This window comes from Rhopalosiphum padi, chromosome 3, assembly GCF_020882245.1.
Source record: "Rhopalosiphum padi isolate XX-2018 chromosome 3, ASM2088224v1, whole genome shotgun sequence".
NCBI classification, from domain to species: Eukaryota; Metazoa; Arthropoda; class Insecta; order Hemiptera; family Aphididae; genus Rhopalosiphum; species Rhopalosiphum padi.
In genome coordinates, this window is record NC_083599.1 from 47,658,955 (window position 1) to 47,673,114 (window position 14,160).

Here is a 14,160-nt window from a genome sequence, read left to right on the forward strand (position 1 = left end):
TTAAAATCGCATTACACGGCCCCCTTTCCTCATCAGTATCTACGTGACAGTACCGACCTATGATTGACAAAAGATTGACACAGTTTGGTCGATGATCGTTTGCAACCTCTAAAGGGAATTCGAGTAATTCGACATCGACCGCTTCTAAGTGGTTGTGGTGTAAATGTGTGTGTAGTAAACGATTATTAGTGTGAGTGGCAGTAATGTAAAATAAATAGTATAAAACCTACTACCACAGCCGCTTCCCAACCACACACACGCGTGTGAATAAAACGCTACACGAATATTAATTGTTTAGTTAGTATTTCTAAAAATGTTAACGGAATTTTTTGTTAATTATATAAACTAACACATTCATGCGATAAAACTTCTGAAAACATAATTGAATTTGTCATGCAGTAAGTTTATTTGAAAACGGCTTCTTTGCATTTTTTAATTTAAATAGGTATAATAAAAATTTATAATATTCAAAATTGTATTTAAATTTAATTTTATTTTAAAACAAATGGAGAAGTTATTATTTTCAAGTAGTCTTGATAAATTTAAATATGTTCTCAGAAAATGTATCCGATTTTTAGAATGATCATAACGTTTGGCATAATATACGAATATAAGAAAGGTTTATTTTTATAGAAAATCTAGCTGGTCGATTGATCCGATTGAATCCTTTTAAAAGTAGAACAAAAGAGAGTGCCAAAAAGAGAAAAGTAAGATTTTTAAAACGAAAATCTGTTTTTAATATTTTTTGATAATATATAGCCATATTATATTAGTAAAAATGTATTTAATTTTATGTAGGAAGCAATGACGTTAATTTTTTTTTATGTTATTAACTTTTTCTATGATAGGTATGCAAAAAAATCAAATGATCAATATGCCTTATATAAGTTATCATAACTATTATTTTTTATTTTTATTTATGTCTATGACTACCTATTCCTATTTTCTATTTGTTATTGGTAAATCTATTAATTAAGATTTATTATTGACTATTGAGTATTGATTATGATTAGCTTTTAACAGTATTAAAACTGATTTTTATTGTAGGTATGCAATGATTATTATTGATTTATCATTTGAATGAAAATACACATTCATTAGGTATAGCGAGCTACTCAAGGTACACTTGAAACCTATACTGTTTAAGAGGGCATTTAGCTATTTGACCTGTAATTTAACAGTATAATAATAGTTGTAAATAAATCAAAAATTTTAAATACGTAGAATTTTCACACGCTGCGTAGTAGCTTACCACGCACACCCAGTAAGCATGCATATGAACACTTTTTTATTCTGATTCTACATTATTCATACCAAAACGTATGTCAACAATAAAGAAAAAAATTAGTGCTACGTCTATAATAGACAAAAAAAAAAAAATGTAACATTTTTGTTATACGAACAAATTTGATGCGGTGAAACATTATTATTATGTAGCAGTAGGTAGAAACTAGAACATTGATTCATTAAGGCATATACTCAATGTCAATATGTTAAATATTTTCTATTTCTACTTATTTATTAGTTTTTATTTTAATAACGTTTACAAAATATTTCAAGTGTTTTATGTCATGTATAGAACATTATTATCAAAATGTTATAATGACGTTTGCAAGCGTGGATCATAACGAAAGAAACTTTCAAGTCTTAAACTAGTGTATAACAACTACATATTGTTTAAGCATATAGGCAAAAGTCACATGGAATTTAAGTGCACTCTCCTAGTTTTATGGTTGAGTGAACTACAACAGGCAACAGCACTAATTTAAATGAAAGAATTCATACTACAAATAATAGTTACTCGTCCAATATGATTCACTGAACTCGGCTAGGTAAATAAAACAACATTTCTGGGTAAGAGAAATGTTTAAATATTCTAGAATTCTACAAAGAAAAATTTATATTAATAATTTATCTCATTAAAAAAAAAATAAAAATAAAATTAATGTCACTTTTACAAATTACATCAAAGCCACAGATGCCACTAGCTTTAAACTACAATTTACATAGTTGAAATTTAAGATGAAAAAATATGAAAACACTATTGAATTTAAATTCAACATTAAACATTTGTGTAAACTGTGAAGTTAGATATTATATAAATCTTAAAGTATTAACTATAATTTATGATCAAACAGGTAATATTATTGAAATTTGTAATAAATACATTAAATAAATTTCATTATTTTAAACAGATTTTTCTTCTACATGTCAGGGACAGTCAATTTGTGTTTAAAAAAACTATTTGGAAAGAACCACATTTAATACTACATAAACAGGTTAGCTTTAAAACTCAACATAATCATTTGACACTTGTAAAGAGACTTTTATTAGAATATAATAAATAATAAAAGACAAATGATAAATTTAAAAAATAATTATTAATTTAATGATGCATGATAAAAATATGAAAACAGTCATAGATAAATGTGGTAATAATATTATATTTTTATTAGATTAAATATTGTGTACAACAACAAATGTATACATATACTAATGGAATTATATTTATGAAACATTGTTTAGGGTAACTTAATTATGTTATATTTTTACAACTGATTAATATTTGTAGCATTATGATGTTGACTATATTCTAATATTCATACATAGTTAGCAGTATTATCACAAAATACAATAAATTAATAAATAATATAAATAATATAATATTAGTTTTAACATGAAAAAATAAATAAGAAAATAACTGAATAGAATTGATTATACTTTTAACAATAACACATAAAACTTTATTAATTACATTAAAATTAATTATCAGTTTTTATTTATTTACTATTTTAACAAATTGCTTAATTAATTTGTTGATATTAATTATTTGTTTCTTATTGATTAATAGGTAATATAGTAAGTACTACTAAAACATATTGTAACTATAGGTAAATATATTTTTTACAATTAAGTATGGTATACATCACAATTTATTAATATTAAAATATTTTATTTTATTTAAATCATCTTTGTAATTTTTATTTTTGTTGTAAGATTTTTGGTCCATGTGCTAATGAAATATATTAAAAATATGTTGTTAAATATTAATCAAACTACATTAATTTGGTTGATGTAAATTAATGTATGAATTCAGAAATCATTGTTAGTTGTGAACAGGGGCGGACTGGCGCCTTCAGAGTGACCTGGGAATTTTTTTTCAAAGTAGCCCAAAAACCATTGTTTAATCTTATACTAATAACAGCACTTATGTTTAAAAAACCACACATTTTCTCAGTTTAATATTCATAATATAAATAATAACAGTAGACACATAACACGTTTTAGAAATACATGGTTATGATTAAATAATCATCAATCAATCAATTGGCTTGAGAAATTAATAATTTATGAAATGTAATTTTTTAATTTTTTTAATCTGCAGTCTAGATTTTTAGTTTTACAAAATATAACAATTATAGGGATGTTTAATGTAACCATAGGTGAAATAAGGATTAATAAAATACAGTAAAACCTCTACTCAATTTCCGAGCCTTAATTATTAAAATTGAAAGTTATATGAATTTTTAAAACCCAATATCCCATAAGTATTGCCCTTTTATTATTATCTTTGTAAGTTTTTATCAACATTTTTATTCAAATACTATAGAAAAATATAAAATATGTGGTTTTACAAAAACGTAACAATTAAACAATAAGAATTAAGAAAAATTAGATTTCAAAACATTATCCGGGAAAATTTATCCGTGGAGACAACATGGTGAGATACAAATGGTCGGCTCCCATGTCGCTAAACTTATTTTTCGAGTAAAGTTTTTTTGAACTAGTTAAAATTATTTGTTGTGTTTAATTAAATAACTAAAGTTATCAAAATAATCAATCCATTTCATCTGTAGAGAGTCGCTTGTCACTCTTTCCTTAAGACAAAAAATTCTTTGTTTGAGCTTAGTGTATCTACTGTAAATTTTTTTAACTAGTTTTCCATATTGGAGAAGTTTCATGTCATCCTCAATTTTCAGAATTCAGATAGTGAATTATTAAGATTTAAAATCGTTTCAAATAATAATTAATATTTTTTTGTGATTATTTATCACTTTCTAAATAACAAAATTAAAAACCATGTTTTAATATAAAAATAATTTGAAAATTATGCCGCAAAATGAAACGGTGTCGAAATTTCCCGATCTTCTGTCCGCCCCTGATTGTGAAAGTGGTGCAGATAAATATATTTTCTTTTGAATATAGTTCTTATTATACATTTTTAAACAAAGTGATTAATCCTTAATTTTTTAATAATAAAATGTTACTGAGAAAATTTAAAATATAACAAATGTGAAATATGTGGATTCATAAAAATTTTTGGTTGAATACTGAAAAGTTAATTAATTAGTGATTTTATAGCAAAATTTTGTTGAATAAACTAAAAAGATAAATATTTTTTTATATAATGAAAGTATCAATTATAATTACAATTCAAACCCATAGGAAAAAAAAATTCAATATCCATTATTACTTATTTGATTAATAAAAAAATATCAATAAATTATATTAATAGTTAAGAATGGGCAAAATAGGAATAAATTTTAGATATCAATTTACAATTTATGTATTAAATATTTATAACTTGTGCATATTTTGAAATTGTATTATGTATTTTTCATTTTTAGTTAATATAATAATTAATAATATTGAGGATCGGGGAAAACAACATCTTACATAATTTTTTTCCCCTAGTTTAATCCTAACTTCTAATAGGCATCTTATAACAGATTACATTTTTGAAAGATTTACTATTTATGGCCATGCTCTATATTATTATTTTTTTGACTAAATAGTATTAATGCATCAATACCATTACATATTATATTTTAATAATAATATTTAGTACATATTTCTGTATAATTATATTTAATATTTATTAATGAAAAAAATTAAATTGTATACACTTTTTTGAATACATTTTTATATTTTATATAAATTATGCAATCATTTTGCCCAACCCTGTTAACAATTAAATTATTAAATATTTTTATTTATTCCTTCTTTACATTCCATGATAAGATATTAATCCAAATGTGAAATATTTTGATAATAATTTTATATTATTAAAGGAATAATAAGTTTAAATCTTTAGTTGTATTTTTAAGTTTATAATTGATATTATATATTTATAAAAATTTAATTCTAGGTAAGACTGGTAAGACATTAATATATTGTCAATAAATAATAATAAAATTAATTATTATATATTTTTGTTAATGATTGTTTTATTAATCAAAATAGTTGAAATCTATAATTAGATGTTTTAACATGAGATCTTATAATTTTAAAAATATAAATGATAATAACTCAAAAAGTTATTTATAAAGGTTTATAAAATATTTTTAAGATAACATTTAATATTTATAAAACAGTTATTACTTTTATTAGCATTTTGAATATAAATAATTATAACGATGTTTATTTATATGCTAGTTTACCATATTTTATTCTTGATTTATCTTGCCAGTTAATATATTCATTGTAAATTAGTTTGAATAGGAAAAGGTGAAATACAACAATCAAACAACCGATTGCAACCCAGAAAAATGTAGGCAATCCTCCAAGACGGTGGCCATGTTTATGAAGTGCTAATACATGATGTTCATGTGCAGGAGCTAAAATATTATCATTGTTAAAAGTTTTTGATATTAATAGTACTAATTAAATAGCAAAATAAAAACTAGTAATAACTAAGTAATACCTTCTGAAACTTCTTTAACATGAATTGCATGTTTTAAATCTTCCATATGTTTTTTATCATAGGTTAAATATAATATTCCCGTTACAGGATCAGTCAGCTTAACTGGAAATGTTTTATACTCGGGCCTGTAAAAAATATTGATTATAATTTTTTTTATAATTTTTCTTAGAACAATATTTACCCTAACAAAACTGGTTCATCTAAACATCCACCATCACAAGCATAATAGTTCTTATCGCTGCGGTCTATAGCTACAGAGATAATAGCTTTATTATTTTCTTGGACTGACACTGTCACATTGATGTGAGTCATATTTCCATAATTGAGGCGCCTATACAAAAATGTATTAAACATATTCATTAAAAATATTAACATATAAAACCAATACATAAAATTTAATGTTACAGTTGCTGTTGTAATCAAAATCTACATTTCAAAAATAAATACAACTACAAATTTGGATAATTTAAAATAAATTACCTAATCAATTTAATTAAGTTTTTACTATAATAACCAGGGCTCATGACTTATAGTACATATAAGTGGGTCGCCCATTCAAGATAAGTTCTCGCCCTGCTCTAGCTCCCCCCCCCCAGATATTTTAACTCATATTAACTGGTGTGTGATCGAGGAGCGCTAGACCAAGCTAGTTCCCTAAATATTAAACAATATTATTGTATATAATATATAACAATAAACAATTTTTGAACACAAGTAATATTCTGTGATTTCGAATAATCGGACCATGGCCAGCTGATTTTCTCATGATTTTTATCAGCGATTATTCAACAATCACTGTAGTGCTGACTGCTATACTTTATACAGTTTACGAGTGTATTTATTTTTGATAGACACATTATTTCTAATCGTAAATAATAAGTAGGATGACTATCTTCATTGTTCACTCTCGATAGTCGATAAAAGTGGCACGATTCAAAATGTTTAAAAATAGCGGCTTAAACATAAATATACTTATTTAAATTTTTTCTTAGTTAAATCTTACTATTATGTATTAAATTTATGTTGTATTTTTATTTTTAAATATTACTATTATGTATTAAATTTATGTTATATGCAGAAATTCACTTAAACAGTATTATAGTGTTCACTGATACATAAATCATACATAAATCATTACTTAACTTCTTTTTTTTTATTATTATTGAATGAAGTAAAATTGTTGACCTTGCCCTTTACCGCCCCTCTTAAAAAAAAATTCTGATGCCATGCCTGACTAAAAGATGAGCTACCATGCTGTACGGTTGGTGCTAAATGATCATTGTGATGAATGTGTTAAATTTGATTTCATTGATTATTGTAAACAAAAAAAAAACAGTTGTGATCAGATAATCAGTCTATATAACTAAGAATATTTATTTATGATATGTTTTTTAATATTGCTTTTAAAGTTTATTTCATTATAAGTATATTTAGAAAAATATAATAATATAAATAAATATTTTACATCACAAAGAATATTGTTTTTAAACTATAGCAAAACAATAGATATTCATATACTTATTCATAGTTTAAATATGTAATTATATCCAAATATGAGCTTAAAATGTCTGTATAAAAAAATATTTTTTAGATTCAAGTATAAATTACTTATAACTTGTAAGGAACTTTGTATTAGATTTTAAAGTCTTAGCTATAAAAACTACAGATTTTAAAAATTTTCAATCGCAAAATAACAAATAGTGGAAATTCTAATTATGACTTTAAATATAAAGTAGAATCAATTAGCTATCCAAAACCACCCTCAAAATTGGAAATTGAAACATTTTTCAACAATTGATTGTACATATATCATACATACACATAAAAAACACCATAATTGTAAAATAACTAAATACATTGCCCCGTTTAGAATCTAAAATAAAAATTTAATATGTAATTAAATTGTTGTATTTAATGATGTATTGTATACATTTTAATTTAAATAATAAAAGTACAGAATTTGGAATAAAAATCAAAATTTTTAGTATTATCCATTTTTGATACTAAAATTGTTAATTTATCAGTTATGTTTTACCCAGTGATTGAACAACATACAACAATAACACAAATTATATTTTGAAATATGCATATGGCATAATATTTTTAATATTACCGGAAATAAAAATCTCTGTGTAAAAATTTTGGATGCATATTAAATTCCAAATGTTGGTTGCTAAATCGAAAATTACCAAAACTTAAAACCATTGCTTGAGCTACTCCAGCAGCCCCTGCTTTAACAAGATTATGACATCCCTGAAACAAAAATTAAAAGTAGATTACATAATGATCAACTATAAAAAGAAAAGTGTTTATATAATTAATATTTATGAAAATAAAATTAACAACATTTACTTGTTTTTCTAAAGTAAGAATCCATAATGACACAGCATTGTTAATTTTTTCAATTGAAGAAAGATTTGTCCATAAACCTACAGCTTGTCTAATATAATATCAAGATATATATGATTAAATTAATTTTTTTTTTTATAAAATACATAATATACGTACAAAGTATCATGGTTTGCACCATAACAACCTTCAACATATGAAAGACTGCTTGCAACTTTAGCAAGAACGGCAGGAGATGATGAAATTTCATAAGAAGGTGCTCGAACACTGGATAGAACATTGTATACTGTCGCATTGATTAAATCTCCATTTAAAACACCACTTGCTTTTGACATGCTTATTGAAAATCCAGTACTCCATAGCTTCTCCCAAATATCAATATGTGTCTTCTCAATGTTTTCATAATTTGAGACTTTCAATATTGACTGAGGATTATGAAAATAGATATGAAATAAATATGCACAAGTATTAAAAATAACAATAATAAAAAGAATAATCAAACTTACTTCAATTGATTTTTTTTCTAAAGTTGACTTAATTCCAGTAAATTCTAAGGAGTTTTTCAAAGCCAAATATTCTATTGCGATAATAATACGTAGTTTAAATATACTATGTGGTGTGACCTATAAAAATAAACATAATAAATATTTCAAAATTATTTAATTTACTTTTTAATTTACCTTAACACTAATTGGAAACTGAGAGTATGTTATTGAAACACCATAAATTGGGTTGTTAGTTGTTGATGTACTAATACCAGATTCAACTATAAAACTTTCCGTCAGGTCAGGTAATCTACATTAATAACATAACAATATAATAAAATGTATTTATGTAAATATGAATTTATAAACCAACTTACTGTATGGAACGTGTGCTATACATTGACCAACCATGTGTTTTATGAGATTGTTTCTTCAGTTTAGCAAATAATACAAAATCTGTAGGATTTGTAAGTTCTATATCCTGGACAAGAATTGTTGGTAAGGCTCGGAATGCATAATATTTAATACTACTTTGGAGTCGGTTGGAAAAACATTCATATCGGTATGCTATACCATTTTTATAACTGACAACTGTAGCCAATTGTGATGGAGCTTCAATATCTATTTTGATTATTGGATACCAATAAATAGGTATTGATAATGCTCTATTGCCTTTTATATATATTGGAGAATCATAATCTAGTGTTATTCCAAAATAACCATTTCCTATAAATTCTTTGTAAGGCTTTTCATCAAGATCCAATGGTTCATGTCTAATGTTGGCATCAAACATATCATAAGCTTGCTTATGAAAAGATAACTTCTCAAATAGGCCATTCTTCATAAATAATTCATCTATAAATATAAAATAAATATTATACATATATTATTAAAAATAATAAATTGAAGTATAAATTAAATATATATAAACAGGTAGGTTTTAATTTAATACATTTATTTAATAATTATAATGATCATTAAGTAACTATAATATGTGATTGTTCTATATCTTACTTGGGTACCAATAACATATAAGATCAACTAATTTTGTCTAATGATTGAGCTAAAAACTTTAGACATTATTTTATATTAAACATATGAAAGCATCTATAAGATTTGAGTAAACCACTGATAGCGAGATGCACTTATCCAGAAATTTTAAAATTTGTAAGATTTTAATTGTATATGTTTACATGAATCTATATGTATTATAGATTATTATTATTATATTATTATATGTTTTATGTTTTTATGCTAGTATGATGATATTATAATGATTTTATTTCCCAGATACTGATATTTTTACTGATAAAAAAAATTTCAAACTATCAGTTAGAAGTAATAGTATTCGTGGATTTCAAACAGTTTTAACACCATCATACAATTTTAAAGTATTGAATATTTTTATTTATTTTATATTAAAAATTTAAGGAATCCTATAAGTTAGTTTAGAATTAACAATACCTACCATCTATCTAAAAGATGCATTACCTACTTTATACAATTGTATCTAAAAAATTATGTTTCAATAATAATTTTAATTTCAACTATGTAATTTATATTATTTAAGATAAATTATACTAATTACACATATAAATATCTTGCGCAAAAGTAAAATATTTATATTACAAAGCAAATGAACCTCATTGTGTATGGTCTGCATACATAAACATGATTGATAAACTTTTGTATATAAAAATAAATTCTAAAATTGTGGGTACCTATCAAAAATACTTAATCATATAGTATGTAGGTACTATATTTTACACAAACATTTTATCAATGTATACAATTTATTAGATATGATTAAAGACATACCATATTCTAGACTTCGGTTGTTGGATGATCTCCAGTAAGGACTTAGATAAAATATTAATGTGACAATAAAAGTGATCACAATGGCGATTTTCTTTGATCTGTAATTTACAATGCATAGTTGTTAATCTATTGACAGACACGCGACACTCGAATAAACAAATGCTAACATTTTTATTTTTTCTAAGCTCCTTCTCAACCGGTACAGGAAATCTCGAGGACTCATATTGTCGCGACGTGTACGAACTATCAACAACAACAACAACAACAACAACAATAATTAATCAGACTACAGGTGTACATTTAGATGATATTATAATATTATAGTTACATGTTCGCGTCACACGGCGTAAACAAAAACAATTCTACAGGCGGTATACCCGCGGAAGAGCGGAACTAGATGCCAATTATGGTTTCACATTGTTTTTACTGCCTAATTGTCGACACAAACATCGGTGGCGTTCGGGTGTTCCCTGTTCGACGAAATTTTACGATATACTACTACTAATAATAATAATAATAATAAAAGTACTCGGCACTACGAAAATTCCGGTGTTTAGTGATACTGTTATCTCAACGAGGAGTGAATAATAACCGATAAGATAATCGTATCACACTATTCACACTACTTTCGCCGTTCCAAAATGTCATAACACTCATAACTAGCAAATCACATCGCGTATTTTTCAACATTAATATTATTATATTTGAGCCGTCTATATTATGTACAATTATTATTGTATTAGGTACAATATGCGAATCGACACGATTTTATTGTCAAGCTGATCTTTCTCTTCGCAGTGATGAGTATTGATAGGTATTTATTTTTTTTTTTCACAATATGCGGGTACAAAAAGGTTTGCCATCTCTCATCTCTGATATTTACACGGTAACAGAGAAGATTTCCTATTTTATTATTTTATGTTTATCTGTTGTCATTTCAAAAAAAAAAATATTAATTAAAATGTACAATTTCGCCGTTTATTTTTTGAAAAAAATAATGTTTATGTGAATATTGCAAGTAAAATCAGCTATTCATCGCATTTTTTCTAATTTACAACAGTGACAGTCCTACCTTTTTCCAAGATAAGAGGAAATATCTAATTAATATTGATCAAAACGAAAAAAAACTTTATTATCCAGAAACGTGGAGTAACAAACTAGTAACTACACTGGAACGCCCAACAATGAACTGCTCATAACCATGTTTATAATATTAAACATTTGATAATAAAGTATTTTTTTTTTATATTTTTAAAATACTAGATGATCAATTTCTTTGTCCTCATCACTCATAATTTCGAAAATATGTAACCTTTTAAAAATATTTTTTTTTATAATTTGTAGTCAATTCTGAAAAATAATGATAGAAATATTGTTATCGTGTTATAAGTTTTTACTTTTTTTAAAAATAAAATTATACATTTTTTATTTCATATTCCGAAGCAGAATACAATTCGGAGTATTTTAATATATAAAATCAAATTTCAGACGTGTAGTTAATGAATTATTCATTCAAAATTAAATTATAATGTATCGAAATTCTACTTTGGAAAATGAAATAGGTAAATAATGTATGTTGTAATTTTAAAAAGTTTTTATATATATCATAATAAATAATAATATAATACCAATATCAATGTATACTTTCTGATGGTTGAACTATAAGAATCTTTTAAACTTATCATGAAAATTAAGTATAGCTAAAGAAAGTATTCAAGAGAATTTTGGAGTATTTTTTATTAGGTAACACAGTAAAAATCCTCGTAGATAAAAATTATTAATTCAGAAAAAAATACAAATAGGTATACGATAACTCTTGTACTTACAAGAATATTATAGTTGATCAAAATAATCAAACCTAATGAAACTAAATATTTAATATACTCAAGACTATTATTCCCGGTATTTATTTTATTTATTTCTAGATTTTAATTTATTGTAAATCAAGGTTTTGTTAGTTGTAAAAAATTTTATTTTTAAAATAAATAAATTGATTCAACGAATAATGAATAATTGGTGAAAGAATTATAACATTATAATGTACAAAAATAGAGTGTAATATATCATATATATTTGTAAAATATAATTGTTTTATTATTATTATTATTATTACTGTTACTAAATTGTATTTACAGTTACATTGGAATACAGTTGTAGAAGTTAATAAAAAGATCGCGAAGAGAGTATAATCACAAAATACTAAATAACACATCAATAATATTATGTCTATGAAGATAGCTTTCGAACATTTGCCAATTACACCATCGTGGTAAATAATTAACATGATTGTGTTATTATAATAATAAATGAACAGGTAATTTAAAATAAAATAATTAAAAACAACGTTTAAATTTCCATTGAATGCAATTAAAAGTAAAATGTACAAAGTATTATTTCATTATATCGTCAATCAAGTGGTGACTAACGGGCTTTAGCCCCCCCCCCCCAATGGTTAGCCACAAACATTTTGATAATTTTATTAAGTTTATTGACTTTAAATTATTATATAAAAAAATTATCAACTATTGAAATTGAAACATTAGATATAACATAATATTATATATTTATACCTGTCATTCCAGTCCCCGGACCTCTGTTGTCTATTATTATCGTCGTGACGTCGCTAGTTGAAACTTTGTTAAAACTTGTGTAGGATACCGGAAACTTCTTAGATTATATATTTTTATCGATACAATTTAGTTTATCGCAAACCGCAGGGATCTTCAGGAAAATTCCATTTTCATTTTATTACTTATTAATAGATAAACTTGTATTGTCGTGCAACTGTTCATTCAAGTCGACATCGTTAGTTTTTCGCGAGCTTATTTATTTATTTATTTTTTGTTAATTGTTTATTGTTTTTTGTTGATTCCAATAAGTGAATTTAAATACAATGAAACGTAATCATTCTGGATCATTATTAAATTATTTTAAAGTTTGGTCACACACTACACCCGCAGAAGTCCAAAAACAACCAGTTGCCAATGTTGCCATAGACAATTCATCGACAATAAATAATGATGTACACTTTCTGTGCATATTTCAAAATAAATACTATTAAAATTTAAAAATTATTTGAATTTAGCTCCCCCCCCCCGAAAAAAAATCCTGGGTGCGCCCCTGTCGTCAATACTATTGTTACAATTATGTTTACTGCACCCAAGTACATAGGTAAATTATTTAATAAAAATTACGTATGTGGTATGTTATGTAGTTTAAAACGAAATCATGTAGGTATAAGTACTATTACGTCACATACGCATATCATTAATATTTACAATTTAATTAATATGAATTATACACAATATAGTACATAATTTCAAAAATAATTATTAAAATATATTTATGTTGTAATTTAATGGAATGAAGAAGATTTTTAATGAGCTCGGCACATTTACAATCTATAATTATTGATTTTAACCTTGTTTACGTTACAATAAGTATATATAATTCTGTGGCAAGGTACACTTTTTACATTTGGTTTTGAATGCTAAAAATGCATGTTCACTGTTCATATATATTTTTATTCAAATACTTATTGATTGTTAATCGACATTGTTGTTAACCTTATAAAAATTATAATAATTACTTATAGCTCAACGTGAATAGCTGGGTGAATAGTTACTTTTGATTAGGTAGTGATTTTAATATAATATTCTTATAATAATTTGTGCAGTTGTGCTAAAAACTTATTTCATAACTTTTTTTACTTATTAGTTACTATATTTTTATTTACCATACCCACTAATTAATTTTGTTTGTGTTTGATTAAATATGTATGGGTTCCTATCTGGAAAAATGTAG

General features: G+C 24.6%; 1 protein-coding gene across 1 annotated transcript; it reads right to left on the minus strand.

Annotated features, from left to right (window-relative positions):
• Positions 1-2,424: 2,424 nt before the first annotated feature.
• On the minus strand, positions 2,425-10,907 carry LOC132926489 (uncharacterized protein KIAA2013 homolog). Its single transcript, XM_060990856.1, has 12 exons — positions 10,685-10,907; positions 10,524-10,599; positions 10,357-10,454; positions 8,916-9,393; positions 8,734-8,848; positions 8,560-8,676; positions 8,213-8,478; positions 8,057-8,144; positions 7,818-7,957; positions 5,886-6,035; positions 5,705-5,829; positions 2,425-5,618 (listed from the first exon to the last, which is right to left on the minus strand). The coding sequence occupies exons 2-12, from the start codon at positions 10,577-10,579 to the stop codon at positions 5,422-5,424; spliced, it is 1,830 nt and encodes a 609-aa protein (XP_060846839.1). The 5' UTR covers positions 10,580-10,599; positions 10,685-10,907; the 3' UTR covers positions 2,425-5,421.
• Between the last annotated feature and the right edge of the window lie 3,253 nt (positions 10,908-14,160).

What these genes read in the sequence shown, in the direction of transcription:
- LOC132926489 (XM_060990856.1), bottom strand. Translation starts at nt 10,579, where the DNA reads ATGAGTCCTCGAGATTTCCTGTACCGGTTGAGAAGGAGCTTAGAAAAA. An exon ending in CAACCGAAGTCTAGAATATG is followed by an intron (nt 9,394 to 10,356) that starts GTATGTCTTTAA and finishes TTATATTTATAG; the next exon opens with ATGAATTATTTATGAAGAAT. An exon ending in CACAGAGATTTTTATTTCCG is followed by an intron (nt 6,036 to 7,817) that starts GTAATATTAAAA and finishes ATTTTTGTATAG; the next exon opens with GCGCCTCAATTATGGAAATA.